The 17265-nt window shown below is 40.2% G+C and overlaps 1 protein-coding gene across 5 annotated transcripts in view; it reads left to right on the top strand.

Moving 5' to 3' along the window:
• SPATA5 (spermatogenesis associated 5) overlaps positions 1 to 17265 on the top strand; it is a 314315-nt gene that overhangs the window by 118046 nt on the left and 179004 nt on the right. For all 5 annotated transcript variants that reach the window (XM_045018603.1, XM_045018604.1, XM_045018601.1 and 2 more), the window contains exon 14: positions 1716 to 1842. In XM_045018603.1, coding sequence (XP_044874538.1) covers positions 1716 to 1842 — 127 coding nt within the window. The remainder of the gene's footprint in view (positions 1 to 1715; positions 1843 to 17265) is intronic.

Raw genomic sequence — 17265 nt, forward strand, 5'->3', positions numbered from 1 at the left:
TGGGCAAATCCTATTTGATGACAGTCTGAGTTTTACCCTGTGTAAGGAGCAGGCCTTAATTCTGTGATTTAAATTCTGTTATTTGGGGTCAGTAAAATTTTAGTCTTAACACTGTTTGGCTTTACTCCCCACCCTTTCCTCCCCCACCTGATTAAACTTCTCAACTCTACTTGCAGAAGTTGTTCAGTAGAGGGAGCTTTTGGAATAAGCTGCTGATTTGTCTTTGCCTTCAGGAGACCCAGTATTTTGGCTTGCTCAATAGAAAAATCTCACCCATCTCAGAAAATCAAGAGTTCAGCGTCTGGTCCCAAGCCTGTGAATTTGTAGGCACAGCTTTGCTTCCATTCAGACATATTAGGGATTTTTAAAAACACATTTTAATAATAACTGAACCTTTATTCTGATTTTGTTTCAGATACTGTTATAGATGCTGACTTTTCCATTTCTCTTCTTTCAGGAGAGAGAACTAAACACTTGTTTAGTTTACCTCTTACATCTCTCATTGTATTATATTTTCATTATATGCAAAGATGATCTGTTGGCTTTGATATTAAGCTTCTTCCTTCTCTCTCTCTCTCACTCACACTTACACACACAAAATATGTATGTATATATGGCCCTAATATTTACTAGGTTTTCCATCTTAGTATTTTTTGATAAAACAACATGCCCCTAGTTCTTATAACATTTTTGAAATAAAGTATATTTCATGCTGAATTAATAATTTTACCTAGTATTGATGATGTCATCAGACCAAAGCATAACATTTCAGAAAGGTTTTGTAAGTGGGATTTAAGTAACCATACAGTTTGTTGCAACATCTTTCTCTTCTATGTACATACATTTACTTGGGCAGAAGGCAGTTCACTGATTGTACTGTGAGTTAACCCGAGTGTATTGTAGTTAGCTTAAAAAAAATAGAAGCTGTAAAGAAAATACCAAATTCCTTTTTTCTTAACATTTCTTTCATGTGTATTTAAGAGTTTTGCCATTGATTTTAGTGTGACTAGAATCAGTTCCCAAACTTCTTCAAATGCATAAAATATTTTATGCCTCTGTTTTGGGGTTTAATGTTTTTGGGATTTCAAAACTTGACATTTGTATCTTTCTTTCCTTCTTTTCTCTTCTCTTCTCCTGGAGAAACAGATGGATGAATTGTAAAGGCAGGAAATGCTTTTGAGTTAGCTGGCTAGCACTCAAATTGGTCTCATTTGATGTAGATTGAAGAAGTGAAAATATAGTGGGACACTGCAAAATGCATAAGTACTTGTACTTTGTACTGCATGGGGTGGCATAAGTAATCACCTGGGTAGTGGTAGGAACTGAGAGGTATTGTCTGTTTAGTTAGGAAGCCATGTGAATCCAGCTATTCCCACCTTAGAAGTATTTACACCAGACTATTTATATTGTGTGAAAACCTTGTCCAGTCCGCTGTGGCAAGGTAGTAAGTGACAAGCCCAGATATTTTTATGAATACTGAGAAATCTTTTGAAGGGCTAATTCTGGAATATAGCCTTAACTAGTTTACATGATTTATGTTATTTTTTCCCTCAACTACTGAAGATGAAAGTGAAAAATCAGAAAGCTATTCTATAAAGTTGAAAAGGGGTTTTTTTCGTTTTTTTTTTTAATGGTTTTACAGAAGCGTAAACCCTTTCTCATTTGATAATTATCTGGGAAGGGAAAACTAATGCTGTGGCATTTTTGTTAATCAGGTCTTCAGGTGCTGGGAACGTAGCAGACCGTGTCTTGGCTCAGCTGTTAACAGAAATGGATGGGATAGAACAGTTAAAGGACGTGACAATTTTGGCAGCTACAAACCGACCGGATATGATAGACAAGGTAAGAATAGTTGCATTGTGGTATATACTGGTCTCTTGTGAAAACCAGCTTCTGGAATAATTTGATTCTCTTTCAGTGTTTTTCCCTAATTCTCTAATCCAGTTTCTGTTTAAGGGAAGACGTTTGAAAACAGAGACAAAGGAGGAGGAAAGGATTATGTCTGCATTTCCTTTTTTTGTTACATGAGGCTTAGTGAAAATAAAAATATTGTGCAACATCCTTAAGTATCAGTTTTCTGAAAAAAAAACTTATTACACACATCCTGTGAGCTTGATTTAAAATATTTCTTTAGAACCACTTGTGTCTATTTTGCTCTTATAGTGTTTGTTTATGAAGGAGTTTGCTGGACTGCTGGTTTCATTAGTTATTTCCTTTGAAAATATTTAGTAATCAGTGCTGCTAATTCAGCTCATTTCCACTCATAGCTGTTCCAGGTGTAAAACATTACAATTTCTCTTTAAATACTGAGTTGACTATAGCTGGATAATAATTACACCCCATTTTACATTTTGAGAAACTCAAATCTGTAACTTACTGCAAAAAAAACAAAAACAAAACAACTCCCCCCAAATCGCTTTAAAACAGTCCACAGCCATGTTCTCTTGTCAGAGTAAAACACACTGGAATGGACTAAGTTTGAACTGCTTTCCTCTAAGAAGCATTTCTAAGTGGTGGTCCTTACTCAAGGAAGTCTTCGCTTGCTTGACTTTGGCTCCAAAAAACACAACCCTCTATCACTTGTGTCCAAGAGACGTTCAACTGATGGCGGTTATTATTAAGGCTTTTTTTATACACTTTGTGTGTTAGCCACTAGGGTAGAGCAGGTCAGGAATTTTCCCTCAAATAAATTTCAGTTGAAAATGTCATTTCTAATTGAAATTATCTGTGGGAGTTTTTTGATTCTTGCCAAAAATATTAATTTTCTGTTGAGAAAATTTAAACTAAATATTTCATTTGGCATCAGGTCAACCTGAGTTGAATCTGAAAAATCTGAATCTTTGAAGAGAAACATTTCCTTTTGGGTCAGTTCGATGTTATTTTGTGGTCAACTGAACTGCCACAGTGCTTCCTAGAAGTTGAAGCTTGGGCGCCTTATGCCCCCATTTCCGTCTATGCGCCAGACTCATTGGCTGGACTCCCATTATGCACCATGATCTCCCCTCTGGTTGGACTGTCTGTTCTGCCAAAAATTCTAGTATTCAAGTTTTTGTCTCAATTTGGGAAAATATCAAATTTTGAAATATTGAAATTTCTCCATAGATGGAAATTCCAGTTTTTGACCAGATATTCTATAGAATAGTGGTTCTCAACCAGGGATCCGGGGCTCCCTAGGGGGCCTCAAACAGGTTTCAGGCAGGTTGCCAAGCAGGGCCAGTGTTAGACTCACTGTGGCCTAGGCAGAAAGCTGAAGCCCCGCTGCATGGAGCTGAAGCTTGGGCCTCTGAGCCCTGCCACTGGGGGCTGAGGCCAAAGCCTGAGCAACTTAGCTTTTTGGAGGCCACAGGCAATTGCACTGCTTGCCCTTAACACCGGCCCTGACTTTTATAAGCAGAAAATTAGTTGGGCACCGGTGGGCTGTGGAGTTTTTATAGCATGTTGGGGGGTGGAGGGGCGGCTCAGAATGAAAAAGGTTGAGAACCCCTGCTCTAGAGCAACATAATCACACTTGAGCAAGACATTCCATTCAGAAGAGGGCAGTACTACACAAACATGCTAACTACTAAATGACAAAAACAAGGAGTGTCTAAGGTGCCACAAGGACTCCTCATTGTTTTTGCTGATAGACTAACATGGCTACCACTCTGAAACCTACTAAATGACAGTAGGCAGAACTCATCCTTGAAATTAGCCTTCTCCACCAGCTGGCTATCAAACCAAACAGGCTGCTACCAAACTGTAATATTAACAACTGCGCAGGACTTCTGTTACTAGCAATACAGCATTCTGCAGCTACAACTTCTGCTGCAAAGCAGACCTCTATCACGTGGACTGGAGGATTTTAAAATTAATTTGGTTTTGTTCTAATGTCACAGTATGTAGTGCTGGTCCATGCATGGATCTGTTTGTACATCTACTTTTTTGGGAATAGTTAATTTTAGTTATCAGCTGCTGCAGAGCCAGCAGAGGGAGGAGGAGATATACTGCTGAAGACAGGAACCAATGAAAGGAGACGTAGTTCTATTTAGAAATTAGCCAAAAGGTTGAAACTTTACTGAACTTAAACAGAATTTCACCTACAGGCAATAAGGATGGAAGGTGACGAAGCCCTTTTACGATCCCTGACTTCCCTCAGGTTTGCCATTTCTGGCAAAGTGCAAAATAAATGGCTCCACTGAACAAAATACTATGTAAATACCTGTAGTAGAAACCCTGGAGTAGCGTTATAGATGTTCTGGTGGTTGGGAGGAAGAATTCTGTTCCCTTATCTCTATGAAAGTCACATATACAGATCCCATTTAGCTGAGATTGGAATTGGGTGACAAGGATTTTCCTCTTAGTGAGGGAAAGGGTTTTCCGCTTAATATAATTTAAATGCAAGGGTTGCTGTTAACTATTAGCTTTTCTTCTTTTATCCTATGTAATTTGGACTGCTACTTCAAAAAGTTCTTACACAAACTAGTGTTTTGAAGTTAAAGTATTTGCTGTTACCACTTGTCCAGTGAAAATGCCTAGAAGCTCTTGATTTTGCCAACAGATAACAAAGAAGGAACACAGGCCCATTAAGTTATAGTTTACTCTGAATAGAAAAGCTCCATGACTGCCTTACAAAATTTAAAATCTATGAGAAATGGATAAGACTAACTTTCTTCTTACATTATTTTTTAAATAGAAATTATGCTTCTCCTACTTCCTTTTATTGCTGATTTTTACAGAGCTATATCGTTGTTATTTATTAATTATTACTGGATTGGACAAAAGGAAAGACAAGGGAGAAAAGATGATAATTTTAAATATTTTGAAATGATTTTATTTTCCAAGGTAAGAAACTCTCTTAAAAGGGCTGTTTTATAGATGGGTATAGATTAAAATCTTGCTGGTCTACACTGACTGTGGAGGGGAGAGAAATCAAGTGCGGCGGAATGAGGTTTGAGAACCAGTGAGTCCGTGTGGCAGTGTTTGTACACTGGAGCTGGAACGTGCAATTTCCAGCTCAAGTAAACATACCTGTGCTATCTCTGATCAAGCTAGCACTCTCAAAGTAGCAATGTAGCTGCAGCTGCACAGGCGATGGGATGCGCTAGCTACCTCAAGTACAATCCTATCTGAAATCCTAGGCACACTGGAAGCACAACTGTTAGCCATGCAACCACAGTTACACTGCAATTTTAGTGCACTAGATGGATCAGAGCACAGGTATGCCTACCCAAGTTGGAAATTACACCTCCAGCTCTAGTGGACACATTCCCACAGTGACATCATGCTGCCTACAAGCCAAGTAGGTTGCACCATTATACTACTATACCTCAGGAGTTACAGATGCTTACAGTGGTTGCTCTTTCTCTTCTTTGGAAGGGAAAAGGAAGAGTGTGAACACTATACTGAAGCCCAGAATAGGGATGTTCTTAAAGTAACAACTGGAAAATCTTGCAATGTGGATTTGTGGTTTACATTATTAGTCAGTTTCTATATATGCCTTTAAAAACTTTAAAATATGAATTTGTTTTTAAATATTCATTAGTGTAATCATATTTCCGATCAATATATGCCCTTCTCAAGCATTCATATGATGACTGTATGTTCATTTTAATGTGTGTTCCTTATATACTGTAAAAAGTCACAAGTACAATGCACATCTGTTCTTCACTTTGGTGTTTCAGGGATTAGGAATATAGTCGGTTTTACTGGAGGTTCTATTCTTAGCTTTGTAAAGAGAGTAAAGTTAGGAAGGTGTTTGTGATGTGTCTAAATATATTAACTTACCAAAAGAGTAAACATAAATCCAGCATGTTCCTGTTATGTAGTTTCTTCTTTATCTATTAATATACAGTTTATGGTTCTTTCCTATAGTTTGAGACAGACTTTTGAGAATATAGAGTGCAAGTAAGTAGAAGATTATTTTTCCTCAGTCTAATGCAGGCTTTGCCGTCATTGTAAATATGGATATCTGGGCTCTCTTATTTGCACATATTTTTAGCCATCCATTTAACTGTAAATGTGGTTGGTACTTGTGACATACATCTATTAATTATAATAATTTCTTGGACTATCACCATGGTACCTAAGCACTATTGCCAATAACCTCACCGCCACATTTAAGACTGAGACATTGTAACCAACTTTATTTCTTATTCACTTATCACATGATGCTAAGGTTGTTCTGAGGTGGTTGCTACTTTTCTCCGAGAAAATGTCTTATTTTACGTACTTCTATTGTTCCCGTATTTTTTCCCGTCTAATAAAAATTGCTCTTCCTACATTCACACATGTGATGGGAACAAGATGTTCAGAGCATTTATTGAAGGTGCTGATGAAACAAAACACTGTTATGAGTAAATAATAATAATATCCTTCCTGTTGTGCAACAGATAAGTTTAGTTTTCACCACCTGTGGTGTCTGGGGAACAGCTGTAGGAATAGAACTGATGAGACAGATGTACAAGTATGGGAAATGATTTTAATTCATGCTGACTTCTAGGCTCAGGGAATAATTTTTGGGGCCTAAAACATTTTAGGACCTTGTGTACTCTTATTCAGCCTAAAATTAAATGTTTTAAACAGACTTGTAATTGAGTATGCACATTCTTTCCAGAGTGCTCTCTACCAAATTTCCTTGGAAGGTAACCTATGTGTTTTTCCTCTTTGGTATTTGCTAATCTAAACCAACTTGCTTCTGTATCATGGAGTCTTGTGTAGTTTTAGTGTAGATCTTAACTCTTAGGTGAGAAGGGTGGATTGCTATTTTTGTTACATGCCCCATGCAAATATCTTCTTCCTCTTGAGCTGTATGTCAATCTCCATTAGCAAGGGAATGCTGAAGCAAGACACTGTTAGATCCCTAGGGAGTTCAGTGAGTATTTCAGCACAGGAAGTGAGATGTGTGTAGCTGAGAAATCAAATAGTTTTACCTCCTGCTGGATCAAATTTGAATGTCAAACACATTAGATGTGATGTGAAACACAAGGCGTTGAATGAAGGGATGGTCTGTGGTCTGGGGTGGCACCCTGGGGCTTTTAACAGCCTTGCTGCCCCTTATCATGGAGTGCAGAAAAGTTGCATCCTCAAGTGTGTCATTTGCATAAGAATGACAGGATGTGATGGGACAAATGAAGATTAATGAGATGATGTGATGTCAGCGTAGCCTATTGTTTTTAGATTGATGATGAACTGGATTTCATCGGGTTGAGAAGCTGGGAATGGGCGACAGAGGATGGATCACTTGATGATTATCTGTTCTGTTCATTCCCTCTGGGGCACCTGGCATTGGCCATTGTTGGAAGACAAGATACTGGGCTAGGTGGACCTGTGGTCTGATCCAGTGTGGCCATTCTTATGTTCTTATGCTTTAGAGCAGTATAAAACTGAAATTGTAATAATGCACAAATAATGCAATGAATGCCAAAGAACTGGGAGTGTATATATGCTTTTTTTTAAACTGTAAACAGCCTGGAAGAATGTAGGTTCAAATATAAGATGTCTTGCATGCTGCTCATGAATACGCTCTAAATATGCCAGTACAGAGGAACATTTTCCTCCTTTTTTGTATTTTTATTTAGCCCTAAAAACTTTTTTTACAGAAAACATTGGGACCAAATTATTCTTTGGAGTAGCTTTACCACCCAGGGTTGAATTTATCTCATTTAGTTAAAAAACAACATGTGGACGCAACCCACTGTTTTGATCACATGAACAAAATAAAACTGCAGCATGTGTTGTCCCCAAAAACTGCCAACAGTGACGAAATGGAATAAAACTCTTTCCCTACAATCCTGTTTAATCTTGCGTGGTTTTGGAGGGTCCTTTTTGGTCAGAGGGTTCATAGAGTGGTTTACAAAGTTGATCTGACCCTCAAAATGTTGATCACTCAGTAGCTATGGGACAGCTCTAATTCAAAGTGGTTTATTTTGATGAAAATAAAAAGTACATTATATGGCGGTTTGGCAGAATCAGTAAAGAAATTCTAATTTCTGGCCTGCGGCAAAAGAAAATAATCTTTCCTCTTTAGAAACTTCAAAGTTCTGCCTTTCTTGAGGCTTATGGAAGAAATTCAAATATTTAGGTTTGCAGTTTTACGAGTTAAAGGAAATAAAAAATCTTGCATATTTATTAGTTATTGTCTGGAAATGTATGCGTGTTATTAAAGCAGGTGATACTGTAAGCATGTTTACCAGTCAGATTTGCTGGCATAAATTACAGTTCCTATCACAATATACTCATTTATTTGTGTATTTGCCTATTGGTGACTTTAGGGCCTGCCTTGTACTCTTCATCTTGATCACACACAAATGTCTCGTTTATGTAATGGCTTCAACATGATAGGATTACAGTTGCCCTGGGTACAAAGAAAAGCTGAGCTGGGCGTTGTACTTTGTGGATTCTACATGCGGCACCCCCTAATTTGATGGGGATGGAATCATAAAGGAGAACTTCAGGTTTCATTTAAAATAAAAATAAATTGTTTAGTCCTATTCTTTCATAGAATATCAGGGTTGGAAGGGACCTCAGGAGATCATCTAGTCCAACCCCCTACTCAAAGCAGGACAAATCCCTAGACAGTTTTTTTTTTTTTAATTTTATTTTAACCCTTGTTCCCTAAATGGCCCCCTTCAAGGATTGAACTCACAACTCTGGGTTTAGCAGGCCAATGCTCAAACCACTGAGCTATCCCTTCTCCCTCCAGAGAGAGCCTTGAAAACTTAATGTAAACCGACTGCTAAGGTTGAAACGATGAAGTTATACTTGACTTCTGTATGATTCTGGGGGAATCTAAAGATTCTGCCTAACGATGGCCTTACACACAGGGTTGGATGAAAGCACTATAAGCACTATAGCTTAGTGCTCAGGGCACTAAGTGCTCAGGGCCCGAACGCTTACAGTGATGTGGCTACATCAGGATGGAAACTTACTTTTTATTTTCTAAAGATAAGTTTCTAGTCTTCATGATCATGATGAAAACCTTGGAAACATGAACCAAATGTAACTACTGCAGCGAGGCCTACTGTGAGCCTGAAAAATAACTGAGAGCTGCTGCCTTCATTTTACATAACTAGGGCCCTACCAAATTCCATTTTGGTCAATTTCATGGTCACAGGATTCATGACTTCAGCTATTTAAATCTGAAATTTCAGGGTATTGTAACTAGGGGTCCTGACCCAAAAAGGAGTTGTGGGGGGCTGCAAGGTTACGGGGAGGGGAGAGGGGGGAGGGTGGTACTGCTATGCTTACTTCTGCACTGCTGTTGGTGGCGGTGCTGCCTTCAGAACTGGGCGGCCAGAGAGTGTCGGTTGTTGGCCAGGAGCCCAGGTCTGAAGGCAGAGCCGCCGACAGCAGCAGCGCAGAAGTAAGGATGGCATGGTATGGTATTGTCACCTTTACTTGTGTGCTGCTGCCTGCAGAGCTGGGCTGCCAGTCTCCAGCCGCCAGCCCTTTACTTCTGTGCTGCTGGTGTCAGGGTGCTGCCTTCAGAGCTGGGCACCTGGTCCTGCTTTTGTGCAGTTAGTGCCCTGTCTGGTACAGGTATAAAACTGGATGTGGTCTTGTCTGGTACGCATGAGGATGCCATGTTGAAGAGTGTGCTACTCAGCCCCTGCTGGTATGGCCTCATGAACTGTGCTTGTGATGTCATGCTGGTGGGGGTGGGACTGTGTGCTCTTCAAAATGGCATTCTTTGTGGACCATGGCCTTGCATGCACAGTGCGTGTGAGGTCATGCCAGCAGGGGCAGGGTGGCATGCTCTTCTGAATGGCATCCTCCATGTGGCGTGACCTCGCATGCAGTCTGGGAGTGTTGGTGTCGTGCAGGAAGGGGCACGCTCGTGCCATTCCCAGAAGTACCAGAATGTCTGGTATTCTGGGTATGCCTCAGTGGCTACCCTAGCTGTCGCCCTTGCCTCTCTGAGAGGGAAACGGACCTCCTGTCACTGTCACAAGGGACCATATTTTGTGGTATGCTTCGGGCCCTGGATTGCCTAAATATGGCCATTCCTTCATGCAGTTTTTTAAAATTGTAAAATGAATCTGAAGTTTGGCATGTATCTCAACCAATCATCTTGTTAACTTTTTTGAGAATATATAGGCTGCCTCTGCCAACTGGTGTGACAGGAATTGGTTACTTTTAGAGGGAGGCAGTGTTGCAAGGCTTAATGATTGCAGTGTGTTTTCAGATATTTGAATGAAAAGTGGTAGTAAAGTGAAATATGTTTATACCCTAAGTTTGGTCCTGTTAGCTTACTGAAGCAGTCCAGTATGTGTACTTGCCTTATTTTCAACTTTCTGGGGAATGAAATTATTTTTGTTTGTTTGTTTTTAAGTTTGCAAACCCTTTAGACCAACTGATACTGAACAGCTGACACCAGTCTTCAGGGGACTTCATAGGGGTTGTTATGTCACTAGCATATGGCATGCTGGGATGTGATTCAGAATGGGAACCAGCGAGTCTAAACACAAGGACTATGCACCCCCACACACACCAAATTAACTATTTTTAAAAAATTGTTTAATGCTTTTTTGCTATTTGGGGACATTTAACTTATTCTAAAATGTCAGGATTAAATACATTTTGTAGGTCACCCTTTCAATCAGACAGCAATGAATGCTTACATCATTTTGCCCAGGTGCAGCATGGTTCTTTGAAATAACTGAAGATATAAAATTTCTTTTGAAGATAAGATTGTTCTGCAACATATAATAAATTTTTAAGAAATTGAAGCTCTAGGGAGAGACATCAAAATACATGCTGTGGAAGAGAGTATCAAATATTAAGAACTTATTTGTTTCAAAATCTTGGCACACTCACAAGTTCCTTTCTCTTCTCTCTATTCCCGTTTGCTTTCTGTGTTATTAGTTTTAGTCAGTCTTGTTGTACGTGACATTCTCGGCAACCATGAGCAGCACTATACTCTGAGAGGTGGCTATTTCTTAAGAGGTGTTACGTTGCCATAGTTAATAATGGATGCTGATTTATTTAGGTGTTAAGAGTGTGTGAAGATTATCTGTAGAATTAAAACTGAAGCAAGAGAAGGATTTAAAGTTGTTTCAGAAAAATGGTCTGCCAAACTTGAAATGAATGTCAATTTGAGGAAATATTGGTTCATCCCATCTACCCATGAAAGCGCTTACATGCTGGATGAACACAGCTGTTTACTGTTTACACAATTAAGCTGCAATTCTACAGTGGGATTGGCCAGATGGCCTCTTCAGCCCATGCAAAGTCCCACTAACCCACATAAGACTGTGCAGTTGCAAGTGACATTTGGTTTCCACAGGAACATGTGATATTTTTATTTAAATCAGGAATTGTATGTTGAGATTCACTGAAGTATTTAAGTTGTTACCAGTGGAAACTTTGTTTTCGTATAAGTATGGCTAATAAATATTTCCAGGTGTGCAAAAGTGATTTTTGTTTCTAACTATTTGATTGTCAGAGTGTGGAGAGCTGAGCAGTAAATCAGCCTTAAGGCTGCTAAAATATAACCCTCCCCAAACCTCACTGGTGACAGTTGAAGAGCATGGTGACTTTTTCACTTAAGATTTATTAGTTACCTGAAAAGAGAGGGTGGAGGTAAAACTTGTTGGGCTGCATATTTTCTCTTTTAAGAGATATAATATAACTCTAGGATACATTGCTTTATTTTGTCTGTGAAAACATGGATCCAGATAATGCATGTAAAATATACATACAGATAATAGTTTGAGTTCATGGAGAATAGAAAAGTAAATATGCATGCTCTTATGCTTTATAACAGATAACATTCCTTACATTGAAGCAGTCCTGTATTTTAGCATTGCTAATGCTTTCATAATCTTTTGCACAATACATGGTGGAGAGCTAATTTGAAGCGATCAAATCCTTTCTAGGAGTAGGTACCAAACATATATTTATTTCATCAGGAAAAGTGCAAAGGAGGAAATTTTCTCTCAGACATACATTTCATCCTGCCAAGTGAAGGGCACAATGTGTGACAAAGACCCAAAATAATGATTCATTCAGGAAATTTATAATGCTGTGGGATTAATTCCTTCAATGTAAATAACTCTTTCTGCAACCTCAGTTCAGTGATTTATGATGTAAATGATTTTTCCAACAATAAAATTAAAGGGGACACCAAATTCGTATGGAACACAAGTAACTTAGGGACTGAAATGAACCATGTTCCTTGAAGTGAGGTGCTCTTGGTGTAAAACTGGAGTTAACTGTGGATTTATTGAGAGTGTTATTTTTTTTAAGGAGTTTTGTAATGCTGTAAGTTGTTTTTTTTGTGTGCATACTGGGAGGGGTTAGTTAATTTTTCATTGTGATTATAGTGGCAATAGAAAAGCTTTATTTCAAGTAACTTATGTTTCTTGAACTGAGTTTAACATACCTACAAAGTTAATGGTAAGCAACTACAACCATTTTTCCTGCATGGATATATAATAATGTAGTTTTATACTTTTAATAACTTGGGAACTAAAACAGTAGGATACATATATACTTTTGCTTTTTCCTCCTCCCCTCTCCCTCTCACTTCATCATCATTATGGTACCTTTCTTTTAGGGTAAGAGTACAGATGAACAGTTTTTTTCCAGAACCATGTCAGCGTGGTGCCAGGGATCAGTTAGTATGATAGAATGCTGTGTGAATGGTCAGAGCCTTGATCACATTTAATCTGGGATGTTGAGTTTTATGGCAGAAAGGTTCAACTTCAGCCAGGTTTGTTTCACAATCTGTCTATTAGATGGCATAAGTCTTTTTATCTGATAAGCTTCATTGACTAGAGATAACGAGTTGAGCAAGAGTTATGGTTCCAGAGAGATTTGTTTAAGTATTTATTGGAAAATGAAGTTGAAACAAATGTTATCACAGGCTTGGTAGTTCAGAGAAGATATACAAAGAAGGGTACAGTAGCTGCAAATTGTGGCAGGTGCGTTGTAGCCACAAACACACTTAGGGCTCAGTTTTCAGTTGGGCTTTTGCCCAGCTTCCCTTTTTGTGGATGCAAAACATACACTAAGTTTATATTTGCGAACAAAAAAACTACATTAAAAGAACATTTATCAAGTTTGCAAAATCAAGCTCTCGAAAGTTAGGAAATGTTTTTTTAGAAACAAAGTCATGAAAGTTAGGAAATGCCCGTGTGCAAAAAAGACACATCACTGACACAAATGCCACCCTCGGCTCTGCCAAGTTTCAAGTCCCTTCTCCAAACCATGGGGACACGAGAGCTTTTCAAAGAAAAGGTCTCTGCAATTCTTTAGCCTGGACAAAAACAATGTATTTTCCTTAGCCTTATTCTTGGAAATGGCTGAACCATTTTGGCTTAGAATTTCCAGAAATATTTAGCCTGAGGAAGAAGCCTGAAATGAAAAACTTGAGCCCAAAAGATTAAAATTTGGCAAAGTTATAAGCCACTGGAAAGGGTCTTTTTATGGGAAGTGTCGGTGTTGGACAAACTTAATAGGCAGTGTTTCCAGCCCTGCCTGCAATACAGCACTTAAAATAAACTTGGAACTCACAGTGAAACAGAATGTCCTGAATTGTTTCAGTGCCCCGCAGAGTGAATATTTTAATAATAGTTATAACAGATTTCCAGTTACAAAGATGACGACTTATGGGGGTGGGAGGGCAGTGATGAATTCATATAAGGTTTCCCTACATATTAGCACAATATAAGGCACTGATTTTAATCTTTGTTTATAAAATCCTCCAACCCTAAACAAAATAAATCCAGTATTTCCTTGTCAGTGATGTGGAAGAAAGATCCTGTTTCCTTCACTAATAAACAGCTGTGAAGAGCTATGGGGTCTAGATGACATGATAGTTCTTTCAGCAAGATTAACTTTTAACAAATCAGCTTTTTCCTGAAACTTGACTAGTGGTTTTGTGTCTTAGTTGATTGTAGTGCCTTTGTAATTTACAAAATCTTGATAAAGAAAAACCAAAACAATTTTCCATTAGTTCATTTTTCACAATGAAGAATCTCTGGCCTAACATTTTATTTACTTAGCCCGTGATAAAAGCCTCGCATACATGGGATGTCAGTTGTTTATGGATGAGACAGAAGTAGAAATACTGTGTTTATAAGATATTTGTGTGTGTGAGATCTATCAATATAGATATCTATATCGATATACATTAGTGTGTGTTCAGGAAGAGCAGATTCTTTCTTCAAGTTCTTAATGTTTGTTTTTTAAAGAAAATTAACATCTAAGTGAAGCACAGGAAATCTGATTTGTTGAGTAAAGAGAACAGGGAACAGTAAAGAGGACATGCAGCCATTTTATTTATAAAGTATCATTTACATAAGTTTTGTAGGGCAACATCTATAATTGTAAGCAGGAGCACCAGGTTTAGGCCTTTATTAATAGAACAAGATGACAGTGCCCCATGACAAATGCAAATCAAGAGGTGTTCCACTGAACTCCTTGGAGCGCCTACAGATTTATTTACACTGATGTGAGAACAGAATCTGATGCTGTAATTCGGTAACAAAAGCTGATAGAGGTATATTTATGTGGTTTGCTCTGTATAACTGTGCAACTCAGAGAATTGCAGAAGAATCTGGGTTGTTAGGTAAATTTTCGAATAGCTAACCATCAGAAGACTGTCAAAAACATAGACTAATAAGCATGCAAGGTGAACTAGAAGGTAACTTTCAAAAGTCCAATGGATGCTTCGGCCCAAAAAAATGGAGAGGCTAAAAAATAGTGCGTCAGACTTGTCAGCAGCTCTTCTTCCTTTGTGAAGAGTCCAGATTGCTACTCCTTATTTGGGTTATGTCTAAGGGCTGGTCTACACTGGGGGGGAGGGTGTGTGTGTGTCAAACTAAGACATGCAACTTCAGCTATGCTATTTGCTGAAGTCGAAGTATCTTAGTTCGACTTACCTGGCCATCCTCACGGCAACGAGTTGATTGCTGCGGCACCCCCATCAACTGCGCTTACTCCTCCTGCCAAGGTGGAGTACGGGTGTCGATTAGCGGGTTGATTTATCGCGTCCAGACAAGATGTGATAAATCGATCCCCAATACATCGAACAATACCCGCCGATCCGGGTTATCTTAACTCATTGTTAATGTGCATGGTTCTATGACCAGTGTGTGCTGTCTTTCCCCATATTGTGGCATCAGTTGTACTATTTCTTGGCACTGATGAGTATCTCTCTCTTGCTAAATATTAAAATGTTTGCTTGCATTGTATTTCTAAATAATTTAAACCTAAAATTGAATTTCTTCTGCCTCCACCAACTAGTAATTCAGATAAGATATATGTGCAATTTTTCCACTGATATCCACATTTTAATGTATAACTGACATTTTTTAAAGAGCGGTGTTTAAGATTTTGGTTGGCAAAGTTATTTGAAATGAATAGAACTTTCATGTGTCACTACTTAACTTTTCCCAAAGAGTTGGATAATGGTGTTAATAGAGTATGGAAAGCAAACAAACAAATAGGGGAGCTCCCTGCTGGAACACTGTGTTAGCTCTCCAGCAGGCTACAACCTTCGCTGACTTATGCAGACCTGCATAGGAATAAAATCCTTCCTTTAATGAAATCTGGTAGCAGGTGTAGTGCCATCCATGACATTGCTAAGAGAAACGAAGGCAGTTTCTCCAATCAGCGTGGCTCTGAGGCAAGTACATACAGCTAAGCATATGACCTCCTTCAGAACTAATGAAGGCCCTTGAACTTCTCCAAGTGATAAGTTGTCTGAGTCTTTGAAGCATTAATACTTCTATGCTTATTATGAAGCCCGCAATCTAAACCCCACCACAGTGCTCAGGGTGAAAAGTTAATATGTTGTAAAAACATATTGTAGCAATCCCCACCCTCTGAAATTCAAACAGAGTAAAACAAACAAGGTATTCCTATACTAAATGAAAGAGAGAAGGGAATGGGGATTGGAATGATTAAATATGGACCATAGGTTCTGCGGGAAGATGATGGTGAACACTCATTCTGCTGCCACCACTGCTGCCTCCTTTGGCAAACATCAAGAGGAAACTGATCTTTTTTTCGAGTGATTGCTCATGTGTATTCCACAGTAGGTGTGCGTACTGGCCACATACACCGGTGTCGGAAGTTTTTCCCTTAGCAGTACCCGTACTGGGGGAGCACTGCTGCGACCCCCGGAGTGGTGCCTCTATATCGTGCTATACAGGGAGCCTCGCGCTCCCCCCATCTGCAGTTCCTTCTTGCTGCTGGTGAAGGTAGTCAGAACGTCTTGCTCCAGCCTTGCTGCAGCTTCTCTAGTTGACCTTAGTGGTACAGTTACTTTCAGTAGTTTTTCAAATAGTTAGAGTGGGCTCGGGGCATGCCCCATGCTCCAGCCTTCAAGTCGTGCGACTCTTGTTGCCGTTCTATGCCCAGAAGTGATCCGCACGCTGAGTCTCTCCACTGCATGGGCGAAACTCACGTGACTGAGTGCTGCAAGATCTGCAGTTCATTCAAGCCATGGACTAAGGAGGAGAGGGGCATCAGACTTCGCTCTCTCCTGATGGAATCGACGCTGGCCCCTACCCCGGCACGCCGAGCGGACCCAGCACCGCGTCTTCAGTGCGTAGCAAAGTCCTCTCCACTAGCCGGCACTGCTTCCCTTCCAAGAAGCAAGGAAAGACTTCTGTCTCAAAATGGCGCCAAGAAAAGGAGAGGGGTGAGGTGGTTCCGAGCCAGGCAGCCTTCGATCCCCCTCGGGCCCATAACCAGGTCATGCGGCTCTGCTGGAACAGACGTCATGATCGGGCCCCCAATCTTTCAGTGGCAAGGGACACTGTGGCTGAAGATGCCTGCCCAGACGGGAACCCGCTCGGTGGCCAGAGAGCCCAGGCGCCTTCAGCTTCCCCTTCCCGGCAGAGGGTCAAGTCAACAGGTCCCGAGTTGGCGGCCCTGCGCCCGGACTCCAACCTGGGGACCGCACCCTCCATGCCCCCGCCCAGTACTGTCTGAGCCTCTCCACTCCGCACCGGCCCCCTCTCCGGCACCTGATGATGCCATTACGGAACTGCCGCCCATTCCACAGGAGGACTTCAGGGCACATCAAGACCTCCTTAAGAGGGTGGCGTCCAACCTCCAGCTCCAGACTGAGGAGATGGAGGGCCCGGCTGACTCCCTTTTCAATGTGCTGTCGTCCTCTGCACTGGGCCGTGTAGCCCTGCCTCTCACCAGGGAGTAGCCAACATTTCCATGACCTTGGGGGCCAAGGAAGCAGGAATTTGCCACATTTCCAAAAAGGTGGAGAGGAAGTACTCTGTGCCGGCTAAGGACCATGAGTACCTCTATTCCCACCTG

This window comes from Mauremys mutica, chromosome 5, assembly GCF_020497125.1.
Source record: "Mauremys mutica isolate MM-2020 ecotype Southern chromosome 5, ASM2049712v1, whole genome shotgun sequence".
NCBI classification, from domain to species: domain Eukaryota; kingdom Metazoa; phylum Chordata; order Testudines; family Geoemydidae; genus Mauremys; species Mauremys mutica.